This window comes from Coregonus lavaretus, assembly GCF_964263955.1.
Source record: "Coregonus lavaretus genome assembly, chromosome: 33".
In the NCBI taxonomy this organism is placed as follows: domain Eukaryota; kingdom Metazoa; phylum Chordata; class Actinopteri; order Salmoniformes; family Salmonidae; genus Coregonus; species Coregonus lavaretus.
The window spans coordinates 29,322,006-29,343,559 of record NC_140020.1 but is presented as its reverse complement, the minus strand read 5'-3'; the positions used below and the strand labels follow the sequence as shown (position 1 = coordinate 29,343,559).

Here is a 21,554-nt window from a genome sequence, read left to right as displayed (position 1 = left end):
ACATAACTCACAGAGAACTGAGAGACTGAGTGTGAAGGCTCAGTCTCTATATCTTCAAAGTGTCACAGCTGAAGATGCTGGACTCTACACCTGTTGAGTAAACAACAGAACCCCATTTGAGACAGATAATGATACCTATTTGTCTATTCTCACCAGTGAGTTTTTCTGTTTACAGTAAAGTCAAGAGCGAAAAGTTGTCTTAGTTATACAACATATACAATACAGTAGTACACAATAAATGTACACCTACCACAATATTGTATTTTTCTTCTGTCTCTCCCAGTCTCCTCATCCACACCAGAGACAGATCAGTAACTTTAAGTTGCTCTCAGCACACATTTGATGGACTTGGAACATGTATCTCACTCATTGACCATGCAGTTAGTCTTAGCTGGGAGGATGACAGGTAGTGAGCTGCAGGGAGACTCCAGATACCAGGTCAGAGGGTTTCGCTGTGACCTCACTCTGTGACACTCCAGAGGGAGGACAACAACAGGAAGTGGATGTGTCAGCTGACTGACAAGGGAAAAGTGAAGAACTCCATTGACTTCACCTCTACATTCTCAGGTACGTATTCTTCACAGGGGGCTGCTGAGGGAGGACGACTCATAATAATGGCTGTAACGGAGCGAATGTAATGGCATCAAACACATGGAAACCATGTGTTTGATGTATTTGATACCATTCCACTTATTCCGCTCCAGCCATTACCACGAGCCCGTCCTCCCCAATTAAGGTGCCACCAACCTCCTGTGGTATTCTTGTTATGCTACTCTGGAAAAAATGAACAAGAATGTAATATTAAACCTGATAATTATGGTAATGATGAAAAATAGGAAAACGACGGTAAGAAACAATCTACTAAGTAAAATTCAAACCCTGTTCATCAAGGCAACACTTTCACTACTGTACCTCATTGTGCTTCATCTATGTACTGTGTCATTTGTGTGTCAGTCCCTCTTTCACTCAACCTCCTTGTTGTGAGCCAGGCTGATCTCAAGTGACACAGGTGTGCTCTGTGTCATCAGGTCTTAACCAGTCGGGGGTGATTTGGGTGTCAGTGGGGCTGTGTGTGTGGCCGCAGCTCTGGTTGTCATCTTCAGGAGGAGGGCGCGTAAGTCATCTACAACTCTCTTAATTACCCTCTGAAGTCAGGTTCTATTCTATCTGAACTGAACTAATTTCCTTCATACAGTTAGTAGATATTTATAATGTTGTATAGTAAAGAAAACCTTTATTTTTGGTGTGAAATGAGTATTTTATTAAGGATTCACGATCGTTCGATCTCAGATTCTGTTTCAGAAAATCAGATGCTAGTCAACACAGGAAATGTTATTGTGAATATCATGTGTGTGTGTGTGTGTGTGTGTGTGTGTGTGTGTGTGTGTGTGTGTGTGTGTGTGTGTGTGTGGGGGGGGGGGGGGGGGGGGGGGGGGGCCAGAGAACAGACATTACCTATACTGAGGTCAACCTTCCCACTGGTAGACCAACAGACTGAGTATGCAACCATTAGATCAAGACCCTGAACCATAGACTATTCACTATTAAGACTATAATCTTATATTGATATATTAAAGAGGTTAGTAGAATAATCAGATATTCAAATTCTCACCATTTCTCTTGCAACATATATGTTTAAAGCAGTCGCAATGTGACGCAAGTTTTGACTGGGCTGAGCGGGACCTGTTCTTCCGCAGAGGTAGGGGGAAGAGACTCACGAAACTCACGTGAGTATTGTATTGCAAATGCAGCTGCCGACCGTGAAGTAGATCTTTTTTTTACTAATAAAAAAGATTGGGTATCGATGTCTTGCCAAGGCTGCACTGCAGCGTGTACTCACAGACGCTATCCCACTACTGGACGGCACGGGGGCTTTGACCTGCTTCGTTTCCGATCTGGGCCGGTACACCCCTCCTTAGACGACCTGGTGGTCCCGGGCTCCCCCAGGAACACCATATCGATACCAAACTTAGTGCGGACACCCGTTCGACATACCGCGCTGCAGCCCAGAGCTCCTCAGCTCATTCGATCCACCAACCTCAGCCTCCCAGTGACTTGGATTACAGGCACGCGCCACCGCGCCCGGCGAGAAACTCAGCTGCAGGTAACGGTGATAAAGTGAGGAAGTAGCCCAGTCTGTAGCGTCATTTCGAAGAAGGGGTGTAGGCTACATTCCTTTGCAATGTCAATGGAAATAACTTAAACCTTTAAGTTCATCAAATTGCCCTACATTTGAATAGTTTTTCAATGAAAGTCAGAGTAGATAACGGAACATCTCTGACGGTCATTTGTTGATGTTTCTAGGATACAAAAGTAGTCTAGCCTGGGCCTATCTGTGCTGCTGGCTAGGTTGTAAAAAATGAATTAAGGTAAATTATGCATGGTTTACCATACATTGTGGAAGTGTAAAGTAAAAACACCTGTAACTAACAGTTTGAAATATTGTATTTGTATTAGTTACAAAATATATTTTAAAACAGTAACAGATTCAATAAAATACTTAGAAAAAGTATTGTGCTAATTTAAAATCTGCTAAGGCCCAAAAACATATGAATGAACAAAACCAAGGAATATGCTGACTTCATGCACATCACAATGGACATAATAAACACCAAACATATCATTCACACATCAACCATGCTTTGCTTAATTGATGTCTGCATCCCTACTGCATGCAATAAAAAAGTGTGTGAAAAATATACTAAAAGATGAGAATAGAACTATGAAGTCATCTTCAAGCACACTATGTGCTATCATAGATTCACATCAGCTGTAATAAATAAATAAATAAAAAAGATATCCTCTGTTACTCAATCAATAAAGCCTTAGACAGTTTGAAAGTCTATAGTCCAGCACAGGGAGAAGAGTAAAAAACTTGGGGTCATTCCTCCAGGACCAGGCTGGAGCTCAATACCAGATGCTTCTTCTATACAGAGAACAAAACAACACACATGGTTCCTCCTGGTTGTGTAAATGGTGACTATGGCAACCATGATGGTCAGTGCCATGAAGAGCATGATGTGACTGATGGGCAACTCAACAACATTGCTGGTACCTGGACAATGAGACAGACAGTGATTAAACAAAATCATTTTGATTAATTTATTTGAAAGTAAAGGTTGTATCACACAGCAGCCACTAGAGGCTGCTGAAGATCAATATCCATTAACCATTAACCGTTAACCAAACACCTACAACTCTGTTTATATTGCTTCATCACAGAAGCTTTATTATTCAGTAAATATTTTACCCTGTGGAAGTAGATTGATAAATAGAAAAGGATCTTTAGTTTGCAAACACATAACCATTCTCAATCCTGTCCTTTTTGAGAACTTTAAACCACAAGCCCAAATGTAACAATCCTGTCCTTTTTGAGAACTTTAAACCACAAGCCCAAATGTAACAAGCCCTGTGCCACTAGAAATCCTGGTTCGAATCCAGGCTCTGTCGCAGCCGGCCGCGACCGGGAGACTCATGGGCGGCGCACAATTGGCCCAGCGTCGTCCAGGGTAGGGGAGGGAATGGCCGGCAGGGATGTAGCTCAGTTGATAGAGCATGGCGTTTGCAACGCCAGGGTTGTGGGTTCGATTCCCACGGGGGGCCAGTATAAAAAAATAAAAAATGTATTCACTAACTGTAAGTCGCTCTGGATATTAGCTTCTGCTAAATGACTAAAATGTGTCACTTCTATAAGCTGATAAATATGTACCCTGCACAGGAGGCTGCTGAGGGGAGGACAGCTCATAATAATGGCTGGAATGGAGTTAATGGAATGGTATAAAAAAACAAACGTGTTTGATGTGTTCGATATCATTCCATTTATTCTGTTCCAGCCATTACTATGAGCCCATCCACCGGCCGCCTGTGGTACTCTGCTATCAAAGTGTAATAGGGTGGAAGTGCCTCTATAGAGAGCAATAGTAATGGCGTCTTTTTGTAGGCACTAACTCCGCCATGGTTTGTTGGACAAAGCCTATGGGAAAATGAATGGAGTTTTTGTAAGGTTTTTGGATAAACGCAGAAAATATGGTCTGTGGTAAACACAGGTTTAGAAGATTTGATAACTTTTGTTCTGTGAGATAATCTTCATCAATTAACATCACTTTTTGTGAATTTTGAAGCATTAATGTAATATAAAAAAGCACATAAAGGCTTCATAATTCATAAAGGTCATGTTAACTGATTGATATTATCTCATAGAACCAAACGTATAAGATCTCCTAAACCTGTGGTATCTCAGACCAAATTTTCTAAGTTTATCCCAAAACCCTATTCTTTACCCATTAATAGGAATGGCTGAACAAACCAGAGGTAACTCATTTCTGGGTTTTAGGACTACAAGCTGGTGAGCTCTTGATGTGACGTGGAACTGTGAGCTTATTGATCAGTTTAAATTCATTGTTTGTGTGCTCTGCTTGGTTGCAGGCATGAATGGAGAATAAATATCACCCTGTTTCCTACAAAATGGCTGTGCAATTAATGTATGCATTTCCTGCCAGAGGAAGCACTAATACATGCACTAAGCATTTACATTTACGTCATTTAGCAGACACTCTTATCCAGAGCGACTTCCAGTTAGTGCATACATTATTCTTTTTTTATTTTCATACTGGCCCCCCGTGGGAATTGAACCCACAACCCTGGTGTTGCAAACACCATGCTCTACCAACTGAGCTACCTCCCTGCCGGCCATTCCCTCCCCGCCGGCCATTCCCTCCCCTACCCTGGACCAATTGTGCGCCGCCCCATTGGTCTCCTGGTTGCGGCCAGCTACAGCAGAGCCTGGATACGAACCAGGATCTCTAGTGGCACAGCTAGCACTGCGATGCAGTGCCTTAGACCACTGCGCCACTCGGGAGCACTTGTCTTTGCTTACTAGCACTGATTGAGCTGATAGCTGCTTTAATTAGGAATGTTTTTACTTGCAATGACTGTGGAATTTGGTTGTTTTATCTACCTTAGTTGAATGTACTGCCCCTCTGACTGTAAGTCGCTATGGATATTTGTCTGCTAAACTATACTCAATACTGTATGGTGAGAAACTTGCTGTACTGAGACATTCTGACAGAGGTGAGTCAGATTGAGAGGACAATGGTTGAAATAGCAGTTTTAAGGCTGCTTGGGTCCCTTTTGTATCTGATAAATATAATATACATTTTGATAAGTACATTTTTGTTGTGACATTCTGTGGATAAAATTATTCAATTTATGTGAAAAGCATACCTGTGAAATCTGTAAAGTATAATCTATATAAAAAATAATGATCTTATATTGCTATTGTCAGGTGTCAGGTTCAATGTTCAGGTTTAATGTTAGCTAGCTAGCTAACATTAGGCTATAACTAGCAATGCAAATGGTTTTCTGAGATACTAATAATATTAGTACACAGCTCATACACGTAATGTTAGATAGCGAGCCAGCCAGCTAACGTTAGCTAGCTAGCTAACAGTAAGCTTTAACTTGCAATGAAAACAACTTTCTGACAAAATTAGAAACTTATAATATCTGAAAATGTAGCTAGACTCTTACTTGTATACATAAATGGACGCTTCTCCCTCTCTGTCACGGATGCCATGGTTGCCCTTAGTTTGAAGATGTAATCCGTGGAAAGGTGTTTTATACAACAGCTTTCTGTGTTCTCTTTTCGACTCCCACCGCATTTGCAGTCATACTCTGCTTCCACCGGGCATTCCACTGATTTTAAAACTTTTGTGACAACAACAGTGTTGATCGCTGTTTCTTCCCTATCACTGTCATCAGAAGACTCTAATATGTCTGGTTCAATTAAAATGTTTTTACCTACACTACCGGTCAAAAGTTTTAGAACACTTACTCATTCAAGGGTTTTTCTTCACTTTTACTATTTTCTACTTTGTAGAATAATAGTGAAGACATCAAAACTATGAAATAACATATATGGAGTTATGTAGTAACCAAAAAAGTGTAAAACAAAAAAATATATATTTTATATTTGAGATTCTTCAAATAGCCACCCTTTACCTTGATGACAGCTTTGCACACTCTTGACATTCTCTCAACCAGCTACACCTGGAATGCTTTTCCAACAGTCTTGAAGGAGTTCCCACATATGCTGAGCACTCGGGGGATTGTGGAGGCCAGGTCACTCTGGGTCTTCCATTCCTGTGGCGGTCCTCTTGAGAGCCAGTTTCATAATAGCGCTTGATGGTTTTTGCGACTGCGCTTGAAGAAACATTACAAGTTATTGAAATGTTCCGTATTGACTGACCTTCATGTCTTAAAGTAAAGCCTCTTTGCTTATTTGAGCTGTTGTTGCCATAATATGGACTTGGTCTTTTACCAAATAGGGCTATCTTCTATATACCCCCCCCCCCCCCCCACAACTGATTGGCTCAAACGCATTAAGAAGGAAATAAATTCCACGTGGAGGCCACACACACTACTGAGCCTCATTTTGACTTGTTTTAAGGACATTACATCAAAGTTGGATCAGCCTGTAGTGTGGTTTTACACTTAAATTTTGAGGGTGACTCCAAATCCAGACCTCCATGGGTTGATAAATTTGATTTCCATTAATAATTTTTGTGTGATTTTGTTGTCAGCACATTCAACTATGTAAAGAAAAAAGTATTTAATAAGATTATTTCATTAATTCAGATCTAGGATGTGTTGTTTAAGTGTTCCCTTTATTTTTTTGAGCAGTGTATAATACGAAATGGGTGATGGACATACACAAATTAATACATACCATATGAAATGTAACATATCATACTAAACAGGGCCAACATTATGGGTGGGCCCTAGGGGGGCGGGCCCCAGGGGGGCTGGCCCGCCCTACTGTACCTCCTTGCCCGTCCAAATAAAATGTATAATTTATTTGACCGAGACGCGCGTCGACAGAAAGACACATCAATCTCAGATAAAGCATCCGAGCGAGTGAAAGGGCGCCCCTCTGTCTCCGTATCTGTAGACCATGTATCTGATGCTATCTGGACAAAAGGAGTATGGCATTTCATACTTTTTCTGACCAGACAGCATCAGATACTGTACATGGTCTACAAACTGTCGCTGTTTCGCTCACTAGTTTCAGCAGAGAGGAACGGGTGAAGTGAGAGGGCTCACTCTCTCCAAAATCTGTCCTGAATAAATCCAATGCATTTCTATGGGCATAATATGCAGACCTAAGCTTGTCGCCTGCATTCCCGCCTTTAGGACAACGACTCGAATTGTTAGGGCAGAGACATCTCGTCATTATATACAGACCTCTGGTTTCAGCCACTTGCAAATTAGAAAGGAAAGTTGGCGGGTGCACTGTGCTCTGTTCGAATGCTAACTCCCCCGAATGCTAGCTTTTCCTAAAATTATATAATTACTCCTGTCTAAATAAAATCATTCAAAATACTTTACCAGAGAGCTTGACTTAGACACAGAGGTTCATTAGCTTATATATTTTTTAATAGCTGTGGATCGTTTCAAATCACAAGTGCATAGGCCTATGCCTATTTGGGAAACCAGCAATTGGGTAGAAGGTGGGTAGAAGGATTACTTTATCCTATCCCAGGTATTCCTTAAAGAGGTGGGGTTTCAAGTGTCTCCGGAAGGTGGTGAGTGACTCCGCTGTCCTGGCGTCATGAGGGAGCTTGTTCCACCATTGGGGTGCCAGAGCAGTGAACTGTTTTTACTGGGCTGAGCGGGAACTATGCTTCCGCAGAGGTAGGGGGAAGAAACTCACGAAACTCACGAGCTGCCTATGGTCTTTATTATAACACCCATAAAAATAATGTGGGAGGTCCCGTGAAAAAAACGGCCCGCCTATAGAAATAAAATGCCTGTCCAACTGATTCGTTCTGGCGCTGGCCCTGATACTGAATGTACTGAGTGTTTAAGTACAGAATAATACAGAATGCTCTGAGACCAGGTTGTAAATAAGCATCCCAGCAAAATAGTAACTATGGATACTGCATTGAGATTTGAATGTGTTATTGACTCCCTTTCTCAGAAGGAGTCAGTATAATTATACATTTTCAGAAGAAAAGTATATTCTAAATATGTTCGTCTGCTTACTCTTTTTGTGGGCGGCCAAGGTTTTTGTATTGCAAATGCAGCTGCCGACCGTGAAGTAGATATTTTTTTTACAAATAAAAAAGATTGGGTATCGATGTCTTGCCAAGGCTGCACTGCAGCGTGTACTCACAGGCGCTATCCCACTACTGGACGGCACGGGGGCTTTGACCTGCTTCGTTTCCGATCTGGGCCGGTACACCCCTCCTTAGACGACCTGGTGGTCCCGGGCTCCCCCAGGAACACCATATCGATACCAAACTTAGTGCTGACACCCGTTCGACATACCGCGCTGCAGCCCAGAGCTCCTCAGCTCATTCGATCCACCAACCTCAGCCTCCCAGTGACTTGGATTACAGGCACTCGCCACCGCGCCCGGCGAGAAACTCAGCTGCAGGTAACGGTGATAAAGTGAGTAAGTAGCCCAGTCTGTAGCGTCATTTCGAAGAAGGGGTGTAGGCTACATTCCTTTGCAATGTCAATGGAAATAACTTAAACCTTTAAGTGCATCAAATTGCCCTACATTTGAATAGTTTTTCAATGAAAGTCAGAGTAGATAACGGAACATCTCTGACGGTCATTTGTTGATGTTTCTAGGATACAAAAGTAGTCTAGCCTGGGCCTATCTGTGCTGCTGGCTAGGTTGTAAAAAATGAATTAAGGTAAATTATGCATGGTTTACCATACATTGTGGAAGTGTAAAGTAAAAACACCTGTAACTAACAGTTTGAAATATTGTATTTTTATTAGTTATAAAATATATTTTAAAACAGTAACAGATTCAATAAAATACTTAGAAAAAGTATTGTGCTAATTTAAAATCTGCTAAGGCCCAAAAACATATGAATGAACAAAACCAAGGAATATGCTGACTTCATGCACATCACAATGGACATAATAAACACCAAACATATCATTCACACATCAACCATGCTTTGCTTAATTGATGTCTGCATCCCTACTGCATGCAATAAAAAAGTGTGTGAAAAATATACTAAAAGATGAGAATAGAACTATGAAGTCATCTTCAAGCACACTATGTGCTATCATAGATTCACATCAGCTGTAATAAATAAATCAATAAAAAATATATCCTCTGTTACTCAATCAATAAAGCCTTAGACAGTTTGAAAGTCTATAGTCCAGCACAGGGAGAAGAGTAAGAAACTTGGGGTCATTCCTCCAGGACCAGGCTGGAGCTCAATACCAGATGCTTCTTCTATACAGAGAACAAAACAACACACATGGTTCCTCCTGGTTGTGTAAATGGTGACTATGGCAACCATGATGGTCAGTGCCATAAAGAGCATGATGTGACTGATGGGCAACTCAACAACATTGCTTGTACCTGGACAATGAGACAGACAGTGATTAAACAAAATCATTTTGATTAATTTATTTGAAAGTAAAGGTTGTATCACACAGCAGCCACTAGAGGCTGCTGAAGATCACTATCCATTAACCATTAACCGTTAACCAAACACCTACAACTCTGTTTATATTGCTTCATCACATAAGCTTTATTATTCAGTAAATATTTTACCCTGTGGAAGTAGATTGATAAATAGAAAGGGATCTTTAGTTTGCAAACACATAACCATTCTCAATCCTGTCCTTTTTGAGAACTTTAAACCACAAGCCCAAATGTAACACATGGTAAAATGTGTCACTTCTATAAGCTGATAAATATGTACCCTGCACAGGAGGCTGCTGAGGGGAGGACAGCTCATAATAATGGCTGGAATGGAGTTAATGGAATGGTATAAAAAAACAAACGTGTTTGATGTGTTCGATATCATTCCATTTATTCTGTTCCAGTCATTACTATGAGCCCATCCACCGGCCGCCTGTGGTACTCTGCTGTCAAAGTGTAATAGGGTGGAAGTGCCTCTATAGAGAGCGATAGTAATGGCGTCTTTTTGTAGGCACTAACTCCGCCATGGTTTGTTGGACAAAGCCTATGGGAAAATGAATGGAGTTTTTGTACGGTTTTTGGATAAATGCAGAAAATATGGTCTGTGGTAAACACAGGCTTAGAAGATTTAATAAGTTTGGTTCTGTGAGATAATCTTCATCAGTTAACATCACTTTTTGTTATATACCCTTTGTTGGCAATGACACAGGTCAAACATTTTCTGTAAGTCTTCACAAGGTTTTCACACACTGTTGCTGGTATTTTGGCCCATTCCTCCATGCAGATCTCCTCTAGAGCAGTGATGTTTTGGGGCTGTCGCTGGGCAACACAGACTTTCAACTCCCTCCAAAGATTTTCTATGGGGTTGAGATCTGGAGACTGGCTAGGCCACTCCAGGACCTTGAAATGCTTCTTACGAAGCCACTCCTTCATTGCCCGGGCGGTGTGTTTGGGATCATTGTCATGCTGAAAGACCCAGCCACGTTTCATCTTCAATGCCCTTGCTGATGGAAGGAGGTTTTCACTCAAAATCTCACGATACATGGCCCCATTCATTCTTTCCTTTACACGGATCAGTCGTCCTGGTCCCTTTGCAGAAAAACAGCCCCAAAGCATGATGTTTCCACCCCCATGCTTCACAGTAGGTATGGTGTTCTTTGGATGCAACTCAGCATTCTTTGTCCTCCAAACATGACGAGTTGAGTTTTTACCAAAAAGTTATATTTTGGTTTCATCTGACCGTATGACATTCTCCCAATCCTCTTCTGGATCATCCAAATGCACTTCAGACGGGCCTGGACATGTACTGGCTTAAGCAGGGGGACACGTCTCGCACTGCAGGATTTGAGTCCCTGGCGGCATAGTGTGTTACTGATGGTAGGCTTTGTTACTTTGGTCCCAGCTCTCTGCAGGTCATTCACGAGGTCCCCCCGTGTGGTTCTGGGATTTTTGCTCACCGTTCTTGTGATCATTTTGACCCCACGGGGTGAGATCTTGCGTTTAGCCCCAGATCGAGGGAGATTATCAGTGGTCTTGTATGTCTTCCATTTCCTAATAATTGCTCCCACAGTTGATTTCTTCAAACCAAGCTGCTTACCTATTGCAGATTCAGTCTTCCCAGCCTGGTGCAGGTCTACAATTTTGTTTTTGGTGTCCTTTGACAGCTCTTTGGTCTTGGCCATTGTGGAGTTTGGAGTGTGACTGTTTTAGGTTGTGGACAGGTGTCTTTTATACTGATAACAAGTTCAAACAGGTGCCATTAATACAGGTAACGAGTGGAGGACAGAGGAGCCTCTTAAAGAAGAAGTTACAGGTCTGTGAGAGCCAGAAATCTTGCTTGTTTGTAGGTGACCAAATACTTATTTTCCACCATAATTTGCAAATAAATTCATAAAAAATCCTACAATGGGATTTTCTGGATTTTCTTTCCTCAATTTGTCTGTCATAGTTAACGTGTACCTATGATGAAAATTACAGGCCTCTCTCATCTTTTTAAGTGGGAGAACTTGCACAATTGGTGGCTGACTAAATACTTTTTTTCCCCACTGTATATGTGCTTTCTTTAGCAGGGGGGCCTTGCGGGCGCTGCAGGATTTCAGTCCTTCACGGCGTAGTGTGTTACCAATTGTTTTCTTGGTGACTATGGTCCCAGCTGCCTTGAGATCATCGACAAGATCCTCCCGTGTAGTTCTGGGATGATTCCTCACCGTTCTCATGATCATTGCAACTCCACGAGGTGAGATCTTGCATGGAGCCCCAGGCCGAGGGAGATAGACAGTTATTTTGTGTTTCTTCCATTTGCGAATAATTGCACCAACTGTTGTCACCTTCTCACCAAGCTGCTTGGCGATGGTCTTGTAGCCCATTCCAGCCTTGTGTAGGTCTACAATCTTGTCCCTGACATTCTTGGAGAGCTCTTTGGTCTTGGCCGTGGTGGAGAGTTTGGAATCTGATTGATTGATTGCTTCTGTGGACAGGTGTCTTTTATACAGGTAACAAACTGAGATTAGGAGCACTCCCTTTAAGAGTGTGCTCCTAATCTCAGCTCGTTAACTGTATAAAAGACACCTGGGAGCCAGAAATCTTTCTGATTGAGAGGGGGTCAAATACTTATTTCCCTCATTAAAATGCAAATCAATTTATAACATTTGTGACATGCGTTTTTCTGGATTTTTGTTGTTGTTATTCTGTCTCTCACTGTTCAAATAAACCTACCATTACAATTATAGACAGATCATTTATTTGTCAGTGGGCAAACGTACAAAATCAGCAGGGGATCAAATACTTTTTTCCCTCACTGTATATATACAGTGGGGAGGACAAGTATTTGATACACTGCCGAATTTGCAGGTTTTCCTACTTACAAAGCATGTAGAGGTCTGTAATTTTTATCATAGGTACACTTCAACTGTGAGAGACGGAATCTAAAACAAAAATCCAAAAAATCACATTGTATGATTTTTAAGTAATTCATTTGCATTTTATTGCATGACATAAGTATTTGACCCCCTACCAACCAGTAAGAATTCCGACTCTCACAGACCTGTTAGTTTTTCTTTAAGAAGCCCTCCTGTTCTCCACTCATTACCTGTATTAACTGCACCTGTTTGAACTCGTTACCTGTATAAAAGACACCTGTCCACACACTCAATCAAACAGACTCCAACCTCACCACAATGGCCAAGACCAGAGAGCTGTGTAAGGACATCAGGGATAAAATTGTAGACCTGCACAAGGCTGGGATGGGCTACAGGACAATAAGCAAGCAGCTTGGTGAGAAGGCAACAACTGTTGGCGCAATTATTAGAAAATGGAAGAAGTTCAAGATGACGGTCAATCACCCTCGGTCTGGGGCTCCATGCAAGATCTCACCTCGTGGGGCATCAATGATCATGAGGAAGGTGAGGGATCAGCCCAGAACTACACGGCAGGACCTGGTCAATGACCTGAAGAGAGCTGGGACCACAGTCTCAAAGAAATCCATTAGTAACACACTACGCCGTCATGGATTAAAATCCTGCAGCGCACGCAAGGTCCCCCTGCTCAAGCCAGCGCATGTCCAGGCCCGTCTGAAGTTTGCCAATGACCATCTGGATGATCCAGAGGAGGAATGGGAGAAGGTCATGTGGTCTGGTGAGACAAAAATATAGCTTTTTGGTCTAAACTCCACTCGCCATGTTTGGAGGAAGAAGAAGGATGAGTACAACCCCAAGAACACCATCCCAACCGTGAAGCATGGAGGTGGAAACATCATTCTTTGGGGATGCTTTTCTGCAAAGGGGACAGGACGACTGCACCGTATTGAGGGGCGGATGGATGGGGCCATGTATCGCGAGATCTTGGCCAACAACAACCTTCCCTCAGTAAGAGCATTGAAGATGGGTCGTGGCTGGGTTTTCCAGCATGACAACGACCCGAAACACACAGCCAGGGCAACTAAGGAGTGGCTCCGTAAGAAGCATCTCAAGGTCCTGGAGTGGCCTAGCCAGTCTCCAGACCTGAACCCAATAGAAAATCTTTGGAGGGAGCTGAAAGTCCGTATTGCCCAGCGACAGCCCCGAAACCTGAAGGATCTGGAGAAGGTCTGTATGGAGGAGTGGGCCAAAATCCCTGCTGCAGTGTGTGCAAACCTGGTAAAGACCTACAGGAAACGTATGATCTCTGTAATTGCAAACAAAGGTTTCTGTACCAAATATTAAGTTCTGCTTTTCGGATGTATCAAATACTTATGTCATGCAATAAAATGCAAATTAATTACTTAAAAATCATACAATGTGATTTTCTGGATTTTTGTTTTAGATTCCGTCTCTCACAGTTGAAGTGTACCTATGATAAAAATCACAGACCTCTACATGCTTTGTAAGTAGGAAAACCTGCAATTTCGGCAGTGTATCAAATACTTGTTCTCCCCACTGTATATATTTTTTACATTTGCAAAAATGTCAAAAAAACAGTTTTCACTTTGTCATTATGCTGTATTGTGTGTAAATTCATTAGGACTTTTATTTATTTAATCCATTTTAGAATAAGGCTGTAACGTAACAAAATGTGGAAAAAGTCAAGGGGTCTGAATACTTTCCGAATGCACTTCATGTTTTGATAAGGTTTGTATCACAACTAAAGTGGCCAAATAACTTCTTAAAATTAAGCACATTAATCCACTTTACAACCGGTGTAGAGCCTAACTGGCATACATACGCAGCGCGTGAGTTTCAAGTATGGGGAAGATAATTTCCACCATAAAAATACACCTTTATAATAAAGCATTACATGCATAATCGCATTTGTGGTCACTTTTGAGAATGGTGTTTTCAGCCTCATTGCTTTTAAATCGTTTTTTGATGCGAGCGGTTGTAATAATTTGGGATCTATCTTATCACACAACTGTCCCAGACTATGTTTGGAATATTTATTACTCGCACAGAAGGACAAGTTGACCAATAGAATAGGTCAACGTTTGTACTATGGGGGATTGTAGATTGACATAGGCTAGTGCTTTTGCTGTTTGTTTGGCCTACTCATCTTGCTGGCTGAAGAATAGTAAATGTGGACAGTTCTGCTAACATCTTCAATATGTCCCTCGGAAATCGATAAGAAGGACGCCGCGGTTGCGTCCCTGATGTGTCTCTCTTCACTTGTAGCCTACTTCAGCGCTTAGATAGATGCCTGTGAGAAGAACCCGATCACCTGACGGGCATTGGCTAATAAGAATTGTCATATCTGAGAGAGCCACGTGTATCACAACTAAAGTTGCATAAATAACTCTAAATTAAGCATATAGGAGGACCTGTTCCTTTGTTAACCGCTCAACACAGAATAGCTGCATGTGTGCACTCCCTCAGAAATCGTTTGGAGAAAACATCCTTTCTATTTTATTCAGCTATGTTCAATTGTATTCTTCATACTATAAAATAATATAAAATAATGCCATGGAATTCTAAGCAAATAACTAGTGTAGCCCACAGCCATATGGCATAGCCAAATCAGGGCCTAAAATAAGGACCACTCAGAGTATGCTATTCTGTTCTTCTGAAATAGACTACATTTTCTTCATATAGTGTTTCTTTAGACCTGTCTAAAATAAATGATGGATTTATTGTGATGGTGCAGGCTATATTCAATGGATTTATTAGACTTTTTAACATGTAGATGTTCCAAAGGTCTGCATCAGTGGCTTGTAGGCTATGCATGGAAGCCAGGAGATGCTAAATGTGTTTATGTTAATTAACAGTAAATTACTGTGAGACCGGAAGGTATTTGCTTGACAATCAACGGCTGACAATATGTCATGACCTCCACAGCCCTAGGTGCAACTCAATAGTAGGAAAGTGTTCTTAATGTTTTGTACACTCAGTGAATATTTACCACTTATAATGGATCCAATCTTTATGAAATTATTTGAGAAATTATTATGCTGTGTTACATGGATTAACTTTGTCTTACTTTCTAGATGTGAGTGGAAACAAACTCTCTCAATATGTCAATGTGGGGGTTGATGTCCATCTACCTTGTCACAATACGGCTGATCCAGAAGACTGCTCCTCAACTACATGGCTTTACTCCAGAGCTGGGATTGGGAATGCTATTGCAGTTTTCTCTAAGGGGGAGGTGAGACATAACTCACAGAGAACTGAGAGACTGAGTGTGAAGGCTCAGTCTCTATATCTGTAAGTCGCTTTCGATAAAAGCGTCTGCTAAATGGCATATTATTATTATTTATTATTATATCTTCAAAGTGTCACAGCTGAAGATGCTGGACTCTACACCTGTTGAGTAAACAACAGAACCCCATTTGAGACAGATAATGATACCTATTTGTCTATTCTCACCAGTGAGTTTTTCTGTTTACAGTAAAGTCAAGAGCGAAAAGTTGTCTTAGTTATACAACATATACAATACAGTAGTACACAATAAATGTACAACTACCACAATATTGTATTTTTCTTCTGTCTCTCCCAGTCTCCTCATCCACACCAGAGACAGATCTAAAGCCTAATAGATCAGTAACTTTAAGTTGCTCTCAGCACACATTTGATGGACTTGGAACAAGTATCTCACTCATTGACCATGCAGTTAGTCTTAGCTGGGAGGATGACAGGTAGTGAGCTGCAGGGAGACTCCAGATACCAGGTCAGAGGGTTTCGCTGTGACCTCACTCTGTGACACTCCAGAGGGAGGACAACAACAGGAAGTGGATGTGTCAGCTGACTGACAAGGGAAAAGTGAAGAACTCCATTGACTTCACCTCTACATTCTCAGGTACGTATTCTTCACAGGGGGCTGCTGAGGGAGGACGACTCATAATAATGGCTGTAACGGAGCGAATGTAATGGCATCAAACACATGGAAACCATGGAAACCATGTGTTTGATGTATTTGATACCATTCCACTTATTCCGCTCCAGCCATTACCACGAGCCCGTCCTCCCCAATTAAGGTGCCACCAACCTCCTGTGGTATTCTTGTTATGCTACTCTGGAAAAAATGAACAAGAATGTAATATTAAACCTGATAATTATGGTAATGACGAAAAATAGGAAAACGACGGTAAGAAACAATCTACTAAGTAAAATTCAAACCCTGTTCATCAAGGCAACACTTTCACTACTGTACCTCATTGTGCTTCATCTATGTACGGTGTCATTTGTGTGTCAGTCCCTCTTTCACTCAACCTCCTTGTTGTGAGCCAGGCTGATCTCAAGTGACACAGGTGTGCTCTGTGTCATCAGGTCTTAACCAGTCGGGGGTGATTTGGGTGTCAGTGAGGCTGTGTGTGGCCGCAGCTCTGGTTGTCATCTTCAGGAGGAGGGCGCGTAAGTCATCTACAACTCTCTTAATTACCCTCTGAAGTCAGGTTCTATTCTATCTGAACTGAACTAATTTCCTTCATACAGTTAGTAGATATTTATAATGTTGTATAGTAAAGAAAACCTTTATTTTGGTGTGAAATTAGTATTTTATTAAGGATTCACGATCGTTCTATCTCAGATTCTGTTTCAGAAAATCAGATGCTAGTCAACACAGGAAATGTTATTGTGAATATCATGTGTGTGTGTGTGTGTGTGTGTGTGTGTGTGTGTGTGTGTGTGAGGCCAGAGAACAGACATTACCTATACTGAGGTCAACCTTCCCACTGGTAGACCAACAGACTGAGTATGCAACCATTAGATCAAGACCCTGAACCATAGACTATTCACTATTAAGACTATAATCTTATATTGATATATTAAAGAGGTTAGTAGAATAATCAGATATTCAAATTCTCACCATTTCTGTTGCAAGATATATGTTTAAAGCAGTCGCAATGTGACGCAAGTTTTGACTGGGCTGAGCGGGACCTGTTCTTCCGCAGAGGTAGGGGGAAGAGACTCACGAAACTCACGTGAGTATTGTATTGCAAATGCAGCTGCCGTGAAGTAGATCTTTTTTTTACTAATAAAAAAGATTGGGTATCGATGTCTTGCCAAGGCTGCACTGCAGCGTGTACTCACAGACGCTATCCCACTACTGGACGGCACGGGGGCTTTGACCTGCTTCGTTTCCGATCTGGGCCGGTACACCCCTCCTTAGACAACCTGGTGGTCCCGGGCTCCCCCAGGAACACCATATCGATACCAAACTTAGTGCGGACACCCGTTCGACATACCGCGCTGCAGCCCAGAGCTCCTCAGCTCATTCGATCCACCAACCTCAGCCTCCCAGTGACTTGGATTACAGGCACGCGCCACCGCGCCCGGCGAGAAACTCAGCTGCAGGTAACGGTGATAAAGTGAGTAAGTAGCCCAGTCTGTAGCGTCATTTCGAAGAAGGGGTGTAGGCTACATTCCTTTGCAATGTCAATGGAAATAACTTAAACCTTTAAGTTCATCAAATTGCCCTACATTTGAATAGTTTTTCAATGAAAGTCAGAGTAGATAACGGAACATCTCTGACGGTCATTTGTTGATGTTTCTAGGATACAAAAGTAGTCTAGCCTGGGCCTATCTGTGCTGCTGGCTAGGTTGTAAAAAATGAATTAAGGTAAATTATGCATGGTTTACCATACATTGTGGAAGTGTAAAGTAAAAACACCTGTAACTAACAGTTTGAAATATTGTATTTTTATTAGTTATAAAATATATTTTAAAACAGTAACAGATTCAATAAAATACTTAGAAAAAGTATTGTGCTAATTTAAAATCTGCTAAGGCCCAAAAACATATGAATGAACAAAACCAAGGAATATGCTGACTTCATGCACATCACAATGGACATAATAAACACCAAACATATCATTCACACATCAACCATGCTTTGCTTAATTGATGTCTGCATCCCTACTGCATGCAATAAAAAAGTGTGTGAAAAATATACTAAAAGATGAGAATAGAACTATGAAGTCATCTTCAAGCACACTATGTGCTATCATAGATTCACATCAGCTGTAATAAATAAATCAATAAAAAATATATCCTCTGTTACTCAATCAATAAAGCCTTAGACAGTTTGAAAGTCTATAGTCCAGCACAGGGAGAAGAGTAAGAAACTTGGGGTCATTCCTCCAGGACCAGGCTGGAGCTCAATACCAGATGCTTCTTCTATACAGAGAACAAAACAACACACATGGTTCCTCCTGGTTGTGTAAATGGTGACTATGGCAACCATGATGGTCAGTGCCATAAAGAGCATGATGTGACTGATGGGCAACTCAACAACATTGCTTGTACCTGGACAATGAGACAGACAGTGATTAAACAAAATCATTTTGATTAATTTATTTGAAAGTAAAGGTTGTATCACACAGCAGCCACTAGAGGCTGCTGAAGATCACTATCCATTAACCATTAACCGTTAACCAAACACCTACAACTCTGTTTATATTGCTTCATCACATAAGCTTTATTATTCAGTAAATATTTTACCCTGTGGAAGTAGATTGATAAATAGAAAGGGATCTTTAGTTTGCAAACACATAACCATTCTCAATCCTGTCCTTTTTGAGAACTTTAAACCACAAGCCCAAATGTAACACATGGTAAAATGTGTCACTTCTATAAGCTGATAAATATGTACCCTGCACAGGAGGCTGCTGAGGGGAGGACAGCTCATAATAATGGCTGGAATGGAGTTAATGGAATGGTATAAAAAAACAAACGTGTTTGATGTGTTCGATATCATTCCATTTATTCTGTTCCAGTCATTACTATGAGCCCATCCACCGGCCGCCTGTGGTACTCTGCTGTCAAAGTGTAATAGGGTGGAAGTGCCTCTATAGAGAGCGATAGTAATGGCGTCTTTTTGTAGGCACTAACTCCGCCATGGTTTGTTGGACAAAGCCTATGGGAAAATGAATGGAGTTTTTGTACGGTTTTTGGATAAATGCAGAAAATATGGTCTGTGGTAAACACAGGCTTAGAAGATTTAATAAGTTTGGTTCTGTGAGATAATCTTCATCAGTTAACATCACTTTTTGTTATATACCCTTTGTTGGCAATGACACAGGTCAAACATTTTCTGTAAGTCTTCACAAGGTTTTCACACACTGTTGCTGGTATTTTGGCCCATTCCTCCATGCAGATCTCCTCTAGAGCAGTGATGTTTTGGGGCTGTCGCTGGGCAACACAGACTTTCAACTCCCTCCAAAGATTTTCTATGGGGTTGAGATCTGGAGACTGGCTAGGCCACTCCAGGACCTTGAAATGCTTCTTACGAAGCCACTCCTTCGTTGCCCGGGCGGTGTGTTTGGGATCATTGTCATGCTGAAAGACCCAGCCACGTTTCATCTTCAATGCCCTTGCTGATGGAAGGAGGTTTTCACTCAAAATCTCACGATACATGGCCCCATTCATTCTTTCCTTTACACGGATCAGTCGTCCTGGTCCCTTTGCAGAAAAACAGCCCCAAAGCATGATGTTTCCACCCCCATGCTTCACAGTAGGTATGGTGTTCTTTGGATGCAACTCAGCATTCTTTGTCCTCCAAACATGACGAGTTGAGTTTTTACCAAAAAGTTATATTTTGGTTTCATCTGACCGTATGACATTCTCCCAATCCTCTTCTGGATCATCCAAATGCACTTCAGACGGGCCTGGACATGTACTGGCTTAAGCAGGGGGACACGTCTCGCACTGCAGGATTTGAGTCCCTGGCGGCATAGTGTGTTACTGATGGTAGGCTTTGTTACTTTGGTCCCAGCTCTCTGCAGGTCATTCACGAGGTCCCCCCGTGTGGTTCTGGGATTTTTGCTCACCGTTCTTGTGATCATTTTGACCCCACGGGGTGAGATCTTGCGTTTAGCCCCAGATCGAGGGAGATTATCAGTGGTCTTGTATGTCTTCCATTTCCTAATAATTGCTCCCACAGTTGATTTCTTCAAACCAAGCTGCTTACCTATTGCAGATTCAGTCTTCCCAGCCTGGTGCAGGTCTACAATTTTGTTTTTGGTGTCCTTTGACAGCTCTTTGGTCTTGGCCATTGTGGAGTTTGGAGTGTGACTGTTTTAGGTTGTGGACAGGTGTCTTTTATACTGATAACAAGTTCAAACAGGTGCCATTAATACAGGTAACGAGTGGAGGACAGAGGAGCCTCTTAAAGAAGAAGTTACAGGTCTGTGAGAGCCAGAAATCTTGCTTGTTTGTAGGTGACCAAATACTTATTTTCCACCATAATTTGCAAATAAATTCATAAAAAATCCTACAATGGGATTTTCTGGATTTTCTTTCCTCAATTTGTCTGTCATAGTTAACGTGTACCTATGATGAAAATTACAGGCCTCTCTCATCTTTTTAAGTGGGAGAACTTGCACAATTGGTGGCTGACTAAATACTTTTTTTCCCCACTGTATATGTGCTTTCTTTAGCAGGGGGGCCTTGCGGGCGCTGCAGGATTTCAGTCCTTCACGGCGTAGTGTGTTACCAATTGTTTTCTTGGTGACTATGGTCCCAGCTGCCTTGAGATCATCGACAAGATCCTCCCGTGTAGTTCTGGGATGATTCCTCACCGTTCTCATGATCATTGCAACTCCACGAGGTGAGATCTTGCATGGAGCCCCAGGCCGAGGGAGATAGACAGTTATTTTGTGTTTCTTCCATTTGCGAATAATTGCACCAACTGTTGTCACCTTCTCACCAAGCTGCTTGGCGATGGTCTTGTAGCCCATTCCAGCCTTGTGTAGGTCTACAATCTTGTCCCTGACATTCTTGGAGAGCTCTTTGGTCTTGGCCGTGGTGGAGAGTTTGGAATCTGATTGATTGATTGCTTCTGTGGACAGGTGTCTTTTATACAGGTAACAAACTGAGATTAGGAGCACTCCCTTTAAGAGTGTGCTCCTAATCTCAGCTCGTTAACTGTATAAAAGACACCTGGGAGCCAGAAATCTTTCTGATTGAGAGGGGGTCAAATACTTATTTCCCTCATTAAAATGCAAATCAATTTATAACATTTGTGACATGCGTTTTTCTGGATTTTTGTTGTTGTTATTCTGTCTCTCACTGTTCAAATAAACCTACCATTACAATTATAGACAGATCATTTATTTGTCAGTGGGCAAACGTACAAAATCAGCAGGGGATCAAATACTTTTTTCCCTCACTGTATATATACAGTGGGGAGGACAAGTATT

General features: G+C 41.7%; 1 protein-coding gene and 1 long non-coding RNA gene across 2 annotated transcripts in view; both read left to right on the top strand.

Annotated features, from left to right (window-relative positions):
* The first annotated feature begins 3 nt into the window (after positions 1-3).
* On the top strand, positions 4-1,237 carry LOC311108818. The gene is made up of 3 exons (XR_014610552.1): positions 4-155; positions 284-567; positions 1,029-1,237. It is a non-coding gene; the product is annotated as an uncharacterized lncRNA (long non-coding RNA).
* A 6,464-nt stretch (positions 1,238-7,701) lies between these two features.
* Positions 7,702-21,554, top strand: part of LOC311108814 (uncharacterized protein) — a 39,021-nt gene continuing 25,168 nt past the window's right edge. The window contains exons 1-6 of the mRNA XM_084151580.1: positions 7,702-8,451; positions 15,405-15,562; positions 15,914-16,213; positions 16,684-16,767; positions 17,307-17,336; positions 17,423-17,709. Of these exons, the coding sequence (XP_084007706.1) occupies positions 16,150-16,213; positions 16,684-16,767; positions 17,307-17,336; positions 17,423-17,709 (465 nt within the window). The 5' untranslated portion in view covers positions 7,702-8,451; positions 15,405-15,562; positions 15,914-16,149. The remainder of the gene's footprint in view (positions 8,452-15,404; positions 15,563-15,913; positions 16,214-16,683; positions 16,768-17,306; positions 17,337-17,422; positions 17,710-21,554) is intronic.